This window comes from Coloeus monedula, assembly GCF_965178545.1.
Source record: "Coloeus monedula genome assembly, contig: HAP1_SCAFFOLD_84, whole genome shotgun sequence".
NCBI classification, from domain to species: domain Eukaryota; kingdom Metazoa; phylum Chordata; class Aves; order Passeriformes; family Corvidae; genus Coloeus; species Coloeus monedula.
Genome location: NW_028120815.1, coordinates 287956 through 306189, shown reverse-complemented (window position 1 = coordinate 306189; position 18234 = coordinate 287956). Strand labels below are relative to the sequence as shown.

General features: G+C 54.0%; 1 protein-coding gene across 1 annotated transcript; it reads right to left on the bottom strand.

The window, feature by feature from the left end:
- Nucleotides 1-10638: 10638 nt before the first annotated feature.
- Nucleotides 10639-11487, bottom strand: LOC309585625 (olfactory receptor 14J1-like; the record flags this gene model as incomplete). The annotated part of the gene is made up of 1 exon (XM_082303558.1): nt 10639-11487. One exon carries the CDS (start codon nt 11485-11487, stop codon nt 10639-10641), a length of 849 nt encoding a protein of 282 aa, XP_082159684.1.
- Between the last annotated feature and the right edge of the window lie 6747 nt (nt 11488-18234).

Below are 18234 nucleotides of genomic sequence, written 5' to 3'. Positions count from 1 at the left end.
TGTCCCCCGCTGCCGGCACCACCCCCTCAGGATTAGGGGTGCCCCAAAACTCCCTCCGAGCTGCCGGATACCCCGCACGCCCCTCAGGAGTGGGGTCCCCCCGGCCTCATCATCCCCAACCTTCGGCTGCCTCAGCCCAGGCCCCATCCCGCCCATCCCCCTCCGCCACACTTCATCCCACCCCCCAATCCACATCCCACCCTTCCCGGGCCCCATCCCGCCCCATCCCATTTCTCCCGGCAGCCGCCACCGGGACCCCAAAAACCCCGCGTGCCGGGGGCTCCCCAATATCCCCCAAGGGGCATTTCCGACTCACATTTGGAGCCCTGCAAGATCCAAACATCCGCCTCCCCCCCCGCCCCACCAAACCCCCTTCCCCCAGGAACCAACAAAGATATTTGGGGCTCGGTGCTGGAGTCCTCCAAGCTCCAAAAATCCCCTCTCCCAAAAATATCCCCAGTGACTGCCCAAGATATTTGGGGCGAGCTGTCCCTACCCGGTCACCTGCGGGATGGGGGGAGCCGAGAGCTGCGGACACAGAGAGCGATGGATGCACGTGGAGGCTCCTCTTCCTGCCTCCTCTGTCCTGCCTCTTCCTCCCGCTCCTCCCCTTTTATCTCTCCTCTTCCTCCCGCCCCTCCCCTTTTATCTCTCCTCTTCCTCCCGCCCCTCCCCTTTTATCTCTCCTCTTCCTGCCGCTCCTGCTCCTCCATCCGCCCTCCCCCCTCGCTCTTCCTCGTCCTCTCCTGCCCCTCCCCCCCTCCTCCCGTTGTTTGTGGCTCCCATCCCGGCTTTGTCTGGCATCAGCCCTGGGGCCGTCCCGTGCTCAGCAGCAGCAGCAGCAGCAGCAGCATCCTGTGCTCTGGCAGCACTCGCTGCTCCTTAGGGAAGGCTTTGGCATTTCTGCCGGGCACAGACACTGAAGCTCACCCCGACCTGCCCCGCTCCCATTGCTGTCCCCTGGGCGCTGGGCAGCTGCTGTGCCAGGGCAGCCAGAGACACAAAGGAAGCCAAGTCCAGCCCAGCTGCCCGGGCTGATGCAGACGAGCCCCAGGGCCGAGGTCCTGCAGAGCCCCACGGAGCCCTGGGCTCCTCGCTGGGAACGGGCTGTGCTGCGGCTGCCACAGCGGCCACAGCGAGTCCTGGGGCTCCCCCGGCGCCGCTGCAGCAGCACCCAGGTTCCACCTCCTGTGCCAGGCCCTGGCCAGGGGCCATCAGATCCATGGGCTCCGTGCCGAGGGGGAACACAACAACAGTGGATCGGATGCAGCCCCCAAGGACCTCGAGCAAATCGTGCAGGAACATCCAGACCTGGACCTGACGTTTGCAAAGCTGCAGCCGGCAGAGTTCTGTGGCGCAGGAGAGCCGGCACAGGGAGAGGAGACCTGCAAGGAGCTGCAGGAGAAACACCCTGAGCCTCAAAGGCTGCCACAGCCTGAATCTGTGCTGGGGAAAGTTCTTCCTGTCCGGGAAGAGATCCCGGGATGAGGCAAAAGCCAAGTTCATGGCTGGTGACACGATTGCCGTGCAGGGAGGGCAGAGGAGGGACTGCGGGCGGAGACTGGGAGCCCGGGAAGGAGGGAGGGGTGGGGAAGGTGTTTCTTTAGGATTTGTTTTAGTTCTCCTTGTCCTGGTGTGATTGGTTTGGAAATAAATTCCATTAATTTCCCCAGCTTGGGTCTGTTGTGGCCCTGGCAGTGAGCAATGAGTGTACTCTCCCTGCCCCGATCCCAGCCCACAAGCCTTTCCTTCTGTGCTCTGTGTGCTGCAGCTGTGAGCAGAGTGCCAGAGCGGCTTTGGTGGCCCCGGGCACCCGGCCAGGGCCAGCCCAGCGCAGCGGTGCCTGCAATTCATTCCCTTGGCTGCAGCGCTGAGCGGCCGCAGGGCGGGTCCGGCTGCGCGGGCAGGCGGCTCCAGAAGCACCAACTGCGCCCCACGGGACAGGAGGAGGAGGCAGGGGGTGCCGGGGGAATCTCCTTCCTCCGAGCCGGCAGGGCCAGGCGGGAGAGACTGGAGAGAAGGAAACGGAGAGGAGGGACGAGGCTGGAGCTGTGGAGAGCTGCAGGGATGCCGGGGCAGCCGGGAATTTTGTTTTCCAAATCTCTGGGGCGAAAGGAAGTGCTGTGAAATCCGTCATGGAAAAGAGAGGAGAAATAGCGATTGATGGAAAGCGACACCCCTTGGGACTCAGTTTCTCCCTCTGCATTGCAAAAGCTGACAGACCCCGAGTGCCGACGGACACCCGTCCCCGGCGTCACGGCCCAAGGGATCGGAGCTGCGGCTGGCGGGGCTGGAAGCTCCGTCCAGCAGCTCCGCTGCCGCCCCCAACCCTCGGGCTGGACCGTGGGGTCTGGGACACAGCCCCGTGCTGGGGGGCGGCAGCGGGAGCCGCGGGGCCCGGCCCGTGGGGGCGGCCGGGCTGGAAAAGTGCGCGGGGCCCCAGCGCGGTGTCCCGGTCTTGTTCCTCACCTTAACACAATGTCTTCAACTCCCTGCGTGCCCTTCATTTAATCAGCATTTCCTAAATGCTGACCCATCCCATCATCAGCTCTACCCAGAACAGAATTTCCCAGGCCATTCCAAGTCCTTTATAGTTCTGAAAATACTGGGGCCAAGCCCTACCCGTGATTTCCCCCACCCCCGCCTCCATGCAGACCTTGTTGTCTGCCAGCACCAGGATAGTTCCCACTGCCCCAGGTCTGCGTTTAGCAAAGCCAACAGTACTTCTACCACTGCTTTCTGCAAGACCCCAATTGAGTCTTTACATTTCAACATAACCAGATGATGTCTACTTAGTATGAAATGTAGTTCCTGTCCAAGAGTTGCATGTCCCAAGCAATTTCTTAGCAGAATAAATTTTAAATCCTTTGGGTTTCAGTGTTTGGAAATCATCTGCTAGTGTATATAGCAACTTCACTACATTCTTATTTTCATTATCTCTGTAGAGCTAAGGAATTCCGATTATGAAAGGCTCTATTCTGTAAGCTCATTAAAAGTTAATATCCACCACAACACTGTCTCTCTATTTCATTGGTTCTTTGCAATTGCTTAGCAAAGATAACAAGCACCAGGCTTTTTAAGAGAGACACACACACACTTTCTTACATAGAAAGACACAATCTTGTTGCCACCAAAGCACTCACACAGGTGAAAGTCACAATTTTCCTGCCTCTTCCTTCCTTTCCAAACCAGTGCAGCATGAGAGAAAGCAGCTGTTTCCCGAGGCCGATGGGTCACAGACAGGTAAGATGACATTGAGGCTTGTTCCTCAGAGGCAGTCAGCAAGCAGCAGATGATGATCTCAAGGATCCAGGTGACACCATCACCCTCTCAAGGGAGGAATCCTTTAAGCAAGCACATTGCTCATCACTTCCATCCTGCTTTGGTTTAATGAACCAGCTCTTCCTGGCAATGAGCAGCAAGGGGATCTAATTTGACTGTTGCTATCCTTTTACATTTTATTCAATCATTCCATCAGAACAGGCATTTTACTTTTGTTTCAGTTACTCCAGAGGACCTTGGCACAAAGCAAAATGAAGTCAAATGAGAAATAGCTAGCTTAAATTTATATACACCAACAAATCATGCTGTGTTTCAACAAGTGTAAGAGAGACGTGGGACTTTCCTTCCCTCTGAGCAGCTGCAAGCATAAAAAAAACAATGATGCAACGTTCATTAATAAAACTTTCTTAGAAATCTCTTCTTATGGCCAGATTCAACATCTGCAGGAGATACCCAAAACACACTCATTGTGCTGCACTTCCCCTTTTCCATTCACGTGTTATATATACTGAAAATATGTTACCGAGTAGCTATGAACACACCATGCTCCCAGATTTTCCCTAAGTAAAACATGTATCTGTGTATGTTATAAACGATCAAACACAAGGGAGAAAAGCCTGGCACAGACACTGCAGCAAAGGAAATTCATCACATTACAGATCTCCCCTTATACAGAGATTGGCCAGGACTTTGATCAGTGATGGGAAGGAATTTCTCATCTTCCCATTTACAGCACCTGAGGCAAGAAGGACCCAACACCTTAAGCGGTGTCCAAGATAGCACAGAAATTTAAACAGAGCCATTTACAAAGGGCAGCAACTCATCTGGCCAGTTCACACCTCAGATAACTATCTGCAGAACCCAGAGCAACATAATACTCCAAGGAGCAGTGAGATAGCCAGAAGGTTCTCAGCTCAAGAAAATCAAGCAAGAACAGGATGTTCCTTAGCCTGGCTAACCCAGATAACATCTCCCAGCCATTAGCATGAGATGGAACAGAAAGAGAGAGGCTGAATCACTTGCAGTGTACAGATACTGCCCGAGGGAAATGTGACAGGTGACCTACAACATAAAAAATGCACTTAACTGTAAGAACTAGGAAGTGAAGCTAAAAATGAGAAAAATTAAAAGCTGTTCTTGGATATGCAGTAAAAAGCACACTGACGTCATAAACGGGAGAAGGAACACAAAAGCACCCAGCTGTTCAAAAGCTGTGCAGTTAAGGTACAAAGAAATCAATGTTTTTTTAAAGAAAAAATCCCTCACAAGGTGAATGAGCTCAGTAACGCTCAAACCAATATTATTTGTTAGAAAAATCATCTGCTCCAGTGCCTGAAGCAAAAGGTTTGCCATTTATTCCATCATTCCTTCAAATCCAGGGATTAGTGAGAACTTCTTAACAAATTCCTGCCTTGCCTTATGGTCCTTCAGCTTCACCAGGGCTAAAGCTTGCTGCTCAGAGTCAGTACACGAATCCCTGTGGTGTTACCATCCTCTCTGAGTGAGAAAAGCACTCGAGATGGTGAACAAAGAGATGGGGCAATTTCCTGATGCCTGAGAAGGATGTTCTTAAGATAAACAAAATTGCCCAATCAAAATTTATAAAGAAATGACATTTATTATGCTACCGAAATATCGGTTTTAAAAGCCACGATGGAGAAAAGCAGCTCCGAGCCCGGGGTCGGAGCTGGGTGAACACGCATAGATCTGATCTCTGTCGCACCAGACCTCCCAAGTTCACGGATGCTGCTTTGGCTGGTCCCTTCTTATGCATTTTTTGGGCAGAGTCCGAATTAATTCTATTCTTCTCGTCATTTTAGCATATTCATGAAGTTTTCTTGTCCCAGAGTTGGGCTGCACAAAGCCTTTCCTGGATCCCAGGAATTGTCCATCCTGGGTGATGAGTGGGCCATTTCTGCTGATGAATGGGCCATCTCTGCTTCCTGGAACAGTTATTTTTAGTTCCCGGGATGTCCCATTCCTTATCAGATGAGATGTAGATATCAGAAGGTGGCAATCAAGTCGTTATGGTGCAAATGTCCCGGTGATAAGATCTAACCCCACCTGGGTGGAATCCTCACTTATTGTGAGAGAACTTCTTTTAGTGTTGTGAAATTTTTCTCACAGCCGGGCTGGTGAAGGGATTTTGAAACTCGGTCTCTGTAGGGTCTGATTACACTCCAATTTTATACATAATAGCACGAATTACATACCTTATTTATAACGTTCTCAACTCAGTGGCACAAAGTCTGCTTTTGTTCAGACAGGAATGAAGAGGAAAAATGGCAGAAATTCATAACAGGGACAATGAGGAGAAACATTGGGCTGTGCACACATTCAGTCCAAGCAACATCAATGCCAGGTGTGGTCTAAAATTCACGTTTGTGCTTTATTAAAGCCACGCACTGTATTTATGGCTCTCAGTGAATTCTGTATCCAAAAGGGACACGTTAGCTGATTCAAAATTAGTTGGATTTCTTTCCTTCTCCTGTAGCAGTGCCAGTAGGAGAGGTAACAAAGGCAGTTCCCTGGCCTTCAGACATTGCACAGAAGTGGGATCCATAGATACAAACTCAGGCAGCCAAACTGCAGGTATTTCATTCAGGGCCTAAGACATGAAGCTAGGCTTCTTTTAATAAATCACGGACAGGGATGAGCTCCTGACATTAATATTGCACTCCTCCCTCTTTCTGCTGAGACAGTCTGGCCAACACGAATATCCCTAATACAGACCCAGGGCTCTGGTATAACAGCCACCCCAAAAAGCCATAGTTCCAGCTACCTTTCCTTTCTTTGCATCATACCAGGAGGAATCAAAAGGAATGAAACCTATTTCATTTATTATTACAGGTGAGAACCCCTCTAAGTACATAGGAAGAGAAGTTGTAGTTTGTAACCTTGTTCTCCATCTAGAAGTAAAACAGGGGCTGGTGTGAGGCAACAAGGGCAACAGAGAAAATGCTGAAAAGAAACGGAGGAATGTGAAGCCAAATTTTCAAGCATTCCAGGCAATCACACCACTCAGGGACAGTCTACAGCTCAGCAAATCACATGCTGGAATGCAGTGGAGTATGGAGTAGGGCAATAGGGAACTGCTGAACCAAATAGGTGCTACAGCCTCTTGTGCTCAGGCTCTTAGCCCAAAGTATGTTCCAGCTCCAACTGAAGGGCATTCTGAACCAGAAGAGCACTGACCTTTTTGACTTTGGCAGTTCACAGTTCTCAGACAGCAGAACGTCTGTGGCTCCTCTCATCATTATTTTTGCTGTTTTCACTACTGGCCATCAAGTTTCCTGCAGTAGCCATCCATGAACCCCGGATCACTACTACATTAATAACACAGAACATGGCTCTCAGAGTGCATTAGTGAGGTACCAAGAGAAAACCCAAATGAGGATCCTCCTCACTGAAAAGGTATCAGACAAAAAAAATGAAAGTGTGAAAATACTTTTTAAAAGATGGCTGAAATGAGGCAAATTCTTAAAATTAAGTAAATGTCTGAAATGAAATTTAAGCAAATTTAACTGTTGCAAAGTATTCTGAATACACATACAGTACAATATACTAGAGTCCAGAATTAGAAAAATTTCCAGTCATGGAAATATGGGGTAAGGGATATGTTTATTTGGAACAATGAGTTCAGCAGAGGTCTCTTTGCTACAAATATCTTGAATTTAATTCTTCTGCCTTGATACAATCTCATGAGAAAATAAAAAAATAAAATAAAAATCCTACAGGAAAAACTTGTGTTGGATGCAATCTATTCACTCATACCTGATACAAAAGTCTAATTTATTCTCTTGATTTATTGTCTTAAGGAGAATGAATTAATTATTCTTCCACTCAGAAGTCTATGGCATCAATCCTTGAGTTGAATCAGAGAAAATTCAATCTCTCATGAGTTCCCACTCCATTTACTTTTCCTGTAAGTGTTCTGTTTTGTTGAAGTGAAAGCTCCTCTGGACTCAGGCCCAGAGGGAAGCCAAAGCACAGGGGTTGAATTAAAACCTTTGGACAAGCTGAGATACATGAAGTCACACCAAAGTGAAATAGAAATATAGATTTTTTAACTTTTAGTAGAAATATATGCTAAGTGTCTTAAACCTTGAAAAGCTGCAGCAGAGACCTTAAACACAGATCTTACTGCAGCAGGGTTACCTTTTCACAGAATTCTTTACTTTAGACAAAATATGGATAGAATGACACTGTTCACATTTTTTAGATAGAGCGTTCACGTAAACAATAAGAGCTGATAGAAACTGCATCCACAAATCTGTGTAATACCTGTGTAACACTGGTGTGAGGCTTACGACTGTTAGAATTAGACCAGGATAGGTTAAGAAAAGGAAAACTGGAATCGTGTGTTAATCTTATTGGTCAATTAACAAATCTAATCCACACTTCTGTAAGACAAAATATAGAGTCTAGAGCATATAGAGCATATAGAGTATAGAGCATATAGAGCATATAGAGTATAGAGCATATAGAGCATATAGAAGAAGAAGAAGAAGCTGTTTTTGCCTGTTGTTGCTGTTGCTGCTTGCCTTTATCATGTAACCCCCTTTGAACTCTGCCTTCAAGAAAGCTGTGAGACTATGAAATACAGAACTCAGCAGAACAGCAGCCTCCTCTGCTCTCTCACCCTGGTCCGGGAAGGAAGGGTACCCCGTCCAAAGCTCAACAGCGCAGAGCCCCAAGGCTGCTGTGGGCAGCAGGGCCCAGGGGCCGTTCCCACCCGCAGCGCTCCTGTCCTGGGCTGGGCCTGCACAGGGGCTGGGGCACCATGGCTGGGGCAGCGGGGCACAGAGGGGCCACGGAGCCGCTGCCGGGGCTGACAGCAAGGCCAGGGACACACAGGGAATTTCTGGGCATTGCCTGCGCTGGGCAGGGCTGAGTGTGGGGAAGGCAGAGCTCAGCTGGCCTCGGTGGCTGCAGGAAAAGCCGAGAGCCCAAAGAGCCCCCGTGGCTGTGCTGGAGAGCAAGGCTGGAGGAGGGAAATGCGGGGCTGCTGCGGGATGGGGAGGGGGATTGAATTCCAGCAGGCACCGACGGGGGGCTGAGAGACTCAAGGGCTCCTTGGCCTGAGCCTGTCCTGGAAAGGTCTCTCAGCCCTCTGTGCCCATGAAGGGCTCCAAGGAGGAGCAGAGCTCATCTTGGCAGGACCCTCATGGAATCCCTGAGGGACAAATGCCAGTGCCTGCCCAGCCTTTCCAACGTCCCTGACACCAGAGGCCTTTTCCACATCCCTCGGTTCCAGGTCAGTGCCCAGAACACAGCACAGCCTGTCCAGGTCCTGGGGGCGATTCCCAAGGGAGGCAGCTGTGATTTCTCCCCACAGACCCACCACTCCGGTGTCTCTCTGTGCAGCCCTTGGCTGTCCTGAGCACTTTCCCTGGAGCCTCCCTGCCCTGGACGTTTGTCTGCATGCAGTTCTCAGCACAGCCCAGCAAAGAATTCAGGTGCTGTGAAAAGCGAGGTTCACTCTCCTGTTAGAATTTAAAGAGTTTAATATAAAGACAATAAGAGACACGTAAAATAAAGCAAAGGGATAACGGCTGGGTGCCTTGGCGCTCTGCCAAGAGCACACCTGATGCCCGAGGTGAGTCTCTTTTATACCATTTTTACTGTCTGTTCTCTATTCATATTAAAACTTTTCCAGGAATTGATCTGCATGGCCACTCCTTGGGTCCGCCTTTTTAGAGCATGCGTAGTCTTCTGCCTTGTGGTTTTATTTCTTTTGATTTCTTGGGGTTGGGCCCGCTAGGTAAGAGTCGATGGTGGGGTGGATCTCTTAATTCTCCAGACAGTCAGGGCTGATTGCAGCTTTGGACCTCTTTGCCCCCCGGGCAGAGCGGTGATAGCAGCTCTCGGACCCTCCTGGCTGCCCGTTCTCCGGGCGGAGCAGCCTTTGGGCCCTTTTGTTCTCTGGACAAAGTGTTGATTAGCAGCTCCTTGGGCCTCATCCTCTGCTCCCTTGGAGGTTATCTTACTTGCTCACACTTGCTAACATTCTTGCTAAAACGAGAGAAAACTACATCCACACAGCAAAAAGCATTTCTAACATTATATAATATCTACTTTAATACTTTGCGAGAAGCCAATACTATAATATATGTTTATAACAGGTGCTTTCCCAGAGGACATTACTCTGGGAGTGAAGTGGCCTCAGGGCACAGTTTGTGCCCCTGGAATTGTGCCAGCCCCGAGTGCTGCTGATGGTGTTTGTGCTCACTCGGGTTCATCTCCCCACACCCACTCGATGCACTGCTGAAGGCTCCTCAGGACACAGCAAACACGGACTGCTGGCCTGGTCACTTGGTGTCCCTCCGTGCAGGGACAAACAACCTCCTGCAGGGGAGGGCAGAGGCCAGTGCTGGGATTGCTGGTGGCAGGGGCTGGTGTGGGACACTTGCCCTGGGCACCTTCCCAGGCTGTGCCCGGAACAAAGGCACAGCCCAGGCCCTGCTCTGCTGCTCCCTCAGGTCCATCCCAGGAGCTCTGGCAGTGCCAGGACACTGCTGCGTGCCCCCCCTGCACACTCCCCCCTGCCCCTGGGCACTGGGGTTTGCTTTGCCAGGGCATTCCTGGGGCACATTCCTGACAGCAGCTCTGGAGGAGAGCAAAGCCTTCCTGCCCTGCCCCCAGGAGATGCCCTTTGCTGATGGAGCTGCTGTGCTGGAGCCCGGCTGTGTCCCAGCAGTGCCCGTGGCCTGTCCCTGCCTGTGCTCACAGCACGGACACGCAGCAGGACAGTGACCGAGCTGCCCGAGCACTCCGGCCTTGCACCCTCAGAAGGGCTGGGAAAGGGAGTGTGGAGCTGGGAAGAGCAGAGGTGGGAAGAGACTGGGCCATTGTCCCTGGCCGTGCTGCTGTGCTGGGAGTCTCTTCCCTCCAGCTCTGCCCACAGGCACTGCCCCTGCAGAGCCAGAGAAGGGCTGAGGAACAAACCTTGGACACAAAGGTCAGGACAGCCCCTTGTTTATATTCAAATGCACAGGGAAGAGGCCTCCTGAAAGTCTTTGTGTTTCAAAAGAAAGGTAGATGTTCATGTAGAAATGCAAGGAGTAGTACTACAGTACTTTATAAAAAGCAGAATAACACCAGAAAAAGAATAAGAAAAAGCACCAATGAAAATATGGACAAAGAGGAAAAAAAAGGCCCGGATTGTAAAGTTACATTCTGAAGGTTCTGGAGCAGGAAAGAGAGAGATTATTACTTCTGAGAAGCATCCTAGTCATCATTTTCCCCGCATGGCAGAAGGAAATAGAAAGATTTTAACTTGTGAAAAGTATCCAGTCCTCACTTTCCTCAGGGCATCCCTGAGCTCCTGGTTCCTCAGGCTGTAGATGAGGGGGTTCAGGGCTGGAGGCACCACCGAGTACAGAACTGACAGTGCCACATCCAGGGATGGGAGGAGATGGAGGGGGGCTTCAGGTAGGAAAACATAACAGTGCTGAGGAACAGAGAGAGCACGGCCAGGTGAGGGAGGCACGTGGAAAAGGCTTTGTGCCGGCCCTGCTCAGAGGGGATCCTCAGCACAGCCCTGAAGATCTGCACATAGGAGAAAACAATGAACACAAAACAGCCAAAGAGCAAACAGCCACTGACAGCGATGAGCCCAAGTTCCCTGAGGTGGGATTTGGAGCAGGAGAGCTTGAGGATGTGTGGGATTTCACAGAAGAACTGGCCCAGGGCATTGCCCTGGCCCAGGGGCAGGGAAAATGTATTGGCCGTGTGCATGAGAGCGTAGAGAAAGGCACTGGCCCAGGCAGCTGCTGCCATGTGGGCACAAGCTCTGCTGCCCAGGAGGGTCCCGTAGTGCAGGGCTTTGCAGATGGACACGTAGCGCTCGTAGCACATGATGGTGAGGAGGAAATCCTCTGCTGAGAGGAAGAAGAGAAAGAAAAACACGTGAGCAGCACATGCTGAGTAGGAGATGTGGCTGGTGCCCCAGAGGGAATTGTGCATGGCCTTGGGGACAGTGGTGCAGATGGAGCCCAGGTCGGTGAGGGCCAGGCTGAGCAGGAAGAAGAACATGGGGCTGTGCAGGTGCTGGCCGCAGGCTCCGGCGCTGATGATGAGGCCGCTGCCCAGGAGGGCAGCCAGGGAGATGCCCAGGAAGAGGCAGAAGTGCAGGAGCTGCAGCTGCCGCGTGTCTGCCAATGCCAGCAGGAGGAAGGGGCTGATGGAGCTGCTGTTGGACATTGGCTGTGTCCGGGCATTGGGTTCTACCATGGAGAAAAACACAGTGAAGAGTTAGAGGAGATCTGTAACCACAACCAAAGCCATTTCCCATCCACCCTCCCCTGGAACACACACAGACACCCTTTTGTGTTTAAGAGTTCTGAGGTTTTTTTTTCTAACTCCCCCCATATCTCTCTTGGTATTCTTGGGTATCAGAAATCCTCAGCATTTCTGCTGCCTTCAGGGAGAAAAGAGCAACTTTTGCAAGGCAAGATGATGAGTGGAGACTCAGGGGAGGTGCTCTGTCATTCTGACCTGCTCAGAGTTTCTCAGTTTCACTTCTCTCAAATGTAGAATGTTCACCCTCCCATGTTTCCCTTAAAGATCACCAGGTGCTGCTGGGAGCAGATGGATCCACCACAGACCCCCAAATGTCCGTCCTTCTCTCAAGGTCTCAGCACCACATTCGTAGTCGAGGACACCCCTGGCTCATTTCACCAACCCGACAGCATTTGCACACTTGTAGCATCTCTGCTTTTCTCCTCTCTCTGGGCCTTTCAGATAACACAAAGATGCTCCAGGACACGTTTGCATCCTGGAGGAAACTCCCAGCTTGGAAGGAAACCTCGGGGAGAGAGCCAAGAGTCCCAGAGCGGGCACTGGATGAAGGGAGATTGAGCTGCTGCCCTGGCTGCACTGACAGCCCTGCCCACAGCTGGGCACTGGGGCCAGCGTCACCCTGAGCCAGCTGTGCCCCCTCCCAGAGCCCCCAGGGCCGGGCAGCTGCTCCCAGCCCTGTGCTCTGCAGAGGGAACTGGGCCCGGGGCTGCAGAGCTGCCCCACGGCTCTGCTGCAGCTCTGCCTGCCCAGGAGGGGCTTCACGCCTTGGAGCCCCGGCCCTGAGGGCAGAGCCTTGGCTGGGGGGCACAGGAGGGAGGGGGCTTCTTCAGAGGGAGGGGCTGCACTGGAGGGGATCCTGTGGGGATCTCTAAACTCTCCCTGACACATTGCTGGCTTTGTTTTCTCTCCTTCCCTGATCTCCCCTCTGCTTCCTGGGGATTTTCCTCCTGGAGCTTTTCCCTCTGCCTGATCTCTCCCTGCCAGCACTCACAGACCCCAAATCTCTGTGCACTCTCCTTGGCCCTACAGAAACCTGCCTGTGTGCAGGGCACTGGCTGGGGCAGGTTCTGTTTGCAGCTTGGAGAAAGGACAGCTCAGACTGAGCCTGAGGGGTCCAGCCAAGGTGATGCTGGTGCTGTCCATGGGCACGGGAGTGGCTGAAAGCACAGGAGGCATCTCCTGTGCACCTGCTGATCACTGAAAGGAACAGTTTGGATGTCCCAGGGACCTGACAAAATTCATCACACCTTTAATATTTATCCACCCTCCCCACCATTCTCCAATGGCAGGAAACTGAAAACAAAGTCTCAGGAAATTTCCTCATTTCTATCAAAATCCTTGTATTGGAAATATTCTGGGAGTGATCAGAAACCCTCAGCCCATCAGAGGCTCATGAGCATTTCACCTCCCCTGCACTCGAGATGCTCCGAGTTGTACTCACAGAATCCGTAGGCAGGGGGATGCTGCAGCTTTAGGAGATCCCTCCAGGAGCTGCAGCTGCCGTGTCCTGCAGCCAGAGGCTTCCTGTGCCAGGGGCTGGGAGTGATTCTCCCGCAGTCACTTCCCAGCCCCTTCCCAGCCCCGGCTGAGTTTCAGCCCTGTGTGCCTCTGTGCTGTGCCCGGGCTGGCTGCAGGCAGTGCCCCAGCCCTGCTGGGCTGTGCCCAGGAGCTGCTCCTGGCCAGAGCTGTCTCTCTGCAGCGCTGCCGCTTGCCAGGAGCTGCCTCTGTGCCAGGAGCCCGGCCCAGCTCAGCAGCACACACACAGCACAAGGACTGCAATGACCCTCTTGGGCCTTGGTGCTGAGGCCCTGAACATCAGTCCCTGACAGGGACTGGCACAAACCTCTCAAGAATTCCAGCCAGAATTGAACTTCAAAGTTTCTGGAAGTTTTCATGGGTCCCAGTGAGGGACACGACTGAGAAAGTGTCCCCAGGCTGCAGTCAGAGCAGAGAACTGGAGGCAGGGATGACAGGGGGACAAAGAGAAGCCAATTCTTGGTGCCCTGGGGCACAGCAGCATCTGTGCCACCAAGGGCTGGGAGGAGACACCTTGTCCTGAGGCCCTGGGGCCTCCTGGCACAGCCCCAGCAAGGCTGGGCACCGTCAGCCCCTTGTCCTGCCCTCAGCATCCCCCCACATCCCAGTGGCCTCAGGGATCTGCTGGAAGAAGTCCCTGCGGAGCCTTGGTCAGGAATGGCCCTGGGGGCTCCTCAATGCTCCCAGGGACTGCAGGGTTTTCAAAGGACTTTGGCTTTGGCTTTTGCCTGGGAGTCTCTGAGAGCTTTGTGCAATCCTGGCCCCCAGTTCTCTCCTCCAAGGAGTCCATGAGGAGCCTGTGGTGGGCATGGAGCTCAGTGGGACCCATTGATGCCTCGACTGTGGAAATCATGTTTTTACTAGAAAATGGACATAATGTGAACCAGCCATAAAACAGAGGAACCAGAGCACGTAAGACAGAAGGACTTGAGCACCTACACAGGGGAAGAGTCCATGGGGAGGTTGTGAGAAAGGAACAAGCAGCACTGGGGAGGATGTGAATGAGGAACAAGCAAAGGAAGAAAAGGATAAGAAAAGGCAAACTGAAGGACAGTTGTGACATACACGACAGACAATGTGACACACAGACAAGAGCCAATCACAAAGCATAAAGCAGCGTGTGAAAATAGCCCTTAACCCATAATAATTATGCACGATCGCGTGTAGGGAAAGCAAGAACTGTATATGAGGGACAGTAGGTCATCAATAAAATGGCTTCTGCCTGATTCACACCGAATCATGTAGAGTCCATTGTTTGTCTCCGCAGCCACCAGAAGAAACAATTGGACAGAGCAGACGAAAATTTTAGGGTGTAAAGGTAAAAAATCAGCTGTTCCCAGTGAATTTCCAATGTTGATCTGAGTCCCGATGGATGTTCCTGCCCCTGCGTTCACCCAGGTGCCAATGGGGATCCAGGAGAACGTGGAGAGCACCAGCCAGGGCTCTTCCCAACCTGGATCACAGGGAATGTGGGTCACCAGGGCTCTGCCAAACGTGGCTCCTCTGATGGGAGATGGAGTTGGAGCAGAGGACAAAGCTCTTGCCACAGTCGGGGCACTCGCAGGGCTTCCCTTAGCGGTGCCTCCGTTGGTGTTGGGTCAAGTGAGAGCTCCTGGAGAAGCTCTTCCCACACTGGGGACACTCGTAGGGCCTCTCCCCGGTGTGGATGCGCCGGTGGGTGACGAGGTGGGAGTTTTGTTTGAAGCCCTCCCTGCAGTCGGGGCAGCGGAAGGGCCTCTCATCCGTGTGAATCCGCTGGTGCTGGAGGAGAGTGGAGCTGGTCTGAAACCTCTTCCCACACTGGGGACACTCGTAGGGCCTCTCCCCGGTGTGGATGCGCTGGTGGATGATCAGGTGGGAGCTCCACCTGAAGCTCTTCCCACATTCCCCACACTTGTGGGGCTTCTCCCCATTGTGAAGCTGCTCATGAACCACCAGCTCTGACCTCTGGCTGCATCTCCGGCCGCCTTCCCGGCACAGGGTGGGTCTTTCCTCCTCAGAGCACCCTGGGCTGCGTTTGCAGCCCCTCCTCCTGCAGGATCTCCGGGGCTTTTCCTCCCCGTTGGATTCCTGTGCCGTGGAGCCGCTCAAAACGGCCTCTCCCACCAGGTTCTGCCGCGGGGATTTGTCCTCCCTGGGCTCCGTGCTCAGCTCCTTGTCTGGGGAGGAAGGACAAGGAGAGGATGGGATTTGCCTCCGTGCCACAGGGAAGGGCAAGGAGATCCCCCCAGTCCGTCCCCGGCAGGACGGCGTCGGCAGCGGGGTTGTCCTGCAGCCGGGGGCGATGCTGGGCTGGGAGATGGAGCAGGAGAGAGGGGAAAGGGGCACTGACTTCCTCCTCACCTGCCTGGGGCTCCCGGGGCATCTTCCTCTTCCTCACAGCCTCCTCCTTCATCTGGCCAAGGGCTGGGAATGGGAAATCCTGGTTTGGGGAAAACAAGGGATGAGCACATTGAGTTTAAGGTCCCTCTGCCCAAGTCCATCTCTAGAAGTCACTGGGCACTGTGTGTCCATAAAAATCTGCTCTGAAAAAGCCTCTCAGGAGTTCCCTGTCTCTGGTCTCTCCCCTTTGGTGTCCGGGGGTTCCCCCTGTCCCAGCTGCTGGGGTCCCCCTCTTTTATTGGGGTCCCCCTCTCTCCTTGGTCTCCACGTTCCCCAGGCTGCTGGGAGTCCAGGAATCCAAAAGCTCCCCTCTTTGGTCTCCCCACTTAGGGACGCTGGGGGTTATGGGGTCCCCAGGTCCCTTCTCCCCTTATTCTCTGCTTCGGGGTGCAGGGGGTCCAAGGAGTCCCCCCTGCCCCTCTCCAGGCTGTTGAGGGTCCCGCGAATGGCGGCGCTCCCCCCTCTCTGGGCTCCCCACTTTGGGGCCCTGGGGGTCACAGGGGTTCGCTCCTCCAGACTGCCGGGGCTCCCCTGCTCCCGGTACTGCCCCTCTCTGCTCGTCCCACTCTGGGGCTCCCGAGGTTCCCCCTCCGGCTCTCCCAAGGGGTCCCGCAGCCCCCTGGCTCCGGGCTGGAGGTGGCCGTGCCTGACCCGGGCAGACCCAACCCCCACCACGGGGCGTACCCCACATCCCCCTGCCCGCTGCCAGGGCTCTGCTGGCACCGCCACCGGGACCCCCAGAAACACCTCCTGGGGACCCCCAATGTCCTCACAAGGGGCATTTTCTGCTCAGCTTTGGAGTTCTTCATTCTCCAAACATCCCCCCAAAAAACCCAACCCAGGGAACCCCCCGGGATATCTGGGCCGAGCTCCCCCTCCCCGGGCACCTGCGGGATGGGGGGCGATGATCCCACGGGTGGGGGGCTGTGAATTCAGGGAGCGCTCAACCTCATGTGGGGAGTGACTGGGTCTGAACTGGGGGCAACTGGGTTCAACTGGAACCACACTGGAAGATAATGGGAGCAGCTGTGCCCATGCTGGGGTCATACTGGGATCCTACTGGAACTGACTGGGATGATACTGGGAGTATCTGAGAGGGACTGTGATCATACTGGAATCAGACTGGGAGGGATTGGAAATATGCTGGACATGACTGGAACCATACTGGAGGTGACTGGGAGCAACAGAGACCATGCTGGGAGCAAATGGGATCGTATTTGGAGGAACTTGGAGTGACTGGATTCATACTGGGAGCAACTGGGCCCACACTAGGAGTGACAGGGAGGCACTCTGGGCATGACTGGAATAATACTGGGAGTACCTGAAACTGACTGGGGGCATACTGGGGGTAACTGGAATCATACTGGGATTGACTGGGAGTGGCTGTGAGCAACTGGAATCATGCTGAAAGCAACTGGGTAGAAGTGGGAGTGACTGGGAGCATGCTAGGGGTGACTGGGATATACTGGGATATACTGGGAGTCACGGGGATCATACTGGAGGCTACTGGGCTCATGCTGGCATTGACAGAGAGCAACTGGGAACACCCTGGGGACCACTGGCATCATACTGGGAGTGACTGGGATCATCCTGGGATTAGCGTGGGTGTCAGTGGGGGTTACTGGGAGCGACCAGGCCCATGCTGAGATCCTACTGGGGATGCACTGGGAGGAACTGGGAATGATAGGATGCATGCTGGTGACAACTGGGATGTACTGGCAGTGACTGGGATAAATCTGGGGGCAACTGATCCATGCTGAGCTAACTGGGAGTGCCTGGGAATGACCACGAGAATGGTCAGGGCAACTGGGATATACTGGGAGTGTCTGAGACCATGCGGGTGGTGACTGGGACCACACTGGGAGTGACTGGGAATGTGCTGGGGAAAACTGGGACCATGCTGGGGGAAACTGGGGGCAATCATGAGTGACTGGGGCTCTGCTGGGCAAGACTGGTATCATACTGGGAGTGACTGGGACTATGCTGGGGCAACTGGGAGAACTGGGAATACAATATGCAAAAGTGGGAGGAACTGGGAGCAACTGAGACTGTGCTGGGGGCAAATTGCATCATAATGGGGAGTGACTGGGAGTGACTGGGTTCATACTGGGAGTAACAGGGATTCTGCAGGGACTGAGGGGAAGTGACCAGGATCATACTGGGACTGACTGGGCTCATACTGGGACTGAGGAGGAAACTAGAACCACTCGGGGAGGGAACTGGGCTCATACTGGGACTGAGGAGGAAACTAGAACCACTCGGGGAGGGAACTGGGCTCATACTGGGAGCAGCCATTTCCCAGCCCCGGGACCCCCGAGCCCCTTTCCAGCCCCGGCACCCCCGAGCCCCTTTCCCGGCCCCGGCACCCCCGAGCCCCTTTCCCGGCCCCGGCACCCCCGAGCCCCTTTCCCGGCCCCGGGACCCCCGAGCCCCTTTCCCGGCCGTGCCGCCCCTGCAGCCCCCAGACCCCCCCGCCGGGGTCCCGCCAATCCCAGGGGTCCCCCCTCTCGGGCTCCCCGCTTTGGCCTTCTGGGGCTCTCCTCTCTCCGGGGTCCCGCTTAGGGAAGCCGCGGCTCTCCCGGGGCTCCCCAAAACCGGTGTCCCCCCGCCCCCGCCGGCCCCGCGCCGTCCCCACGGGGCCCCGGCAGAGCTCGGAGGGCCCGGCCCGGGAAGCCCAACCCCCACCGCGGGGGGACCCGCATCCCCCCGCCCCCGCCGGGGCTCTGCCGC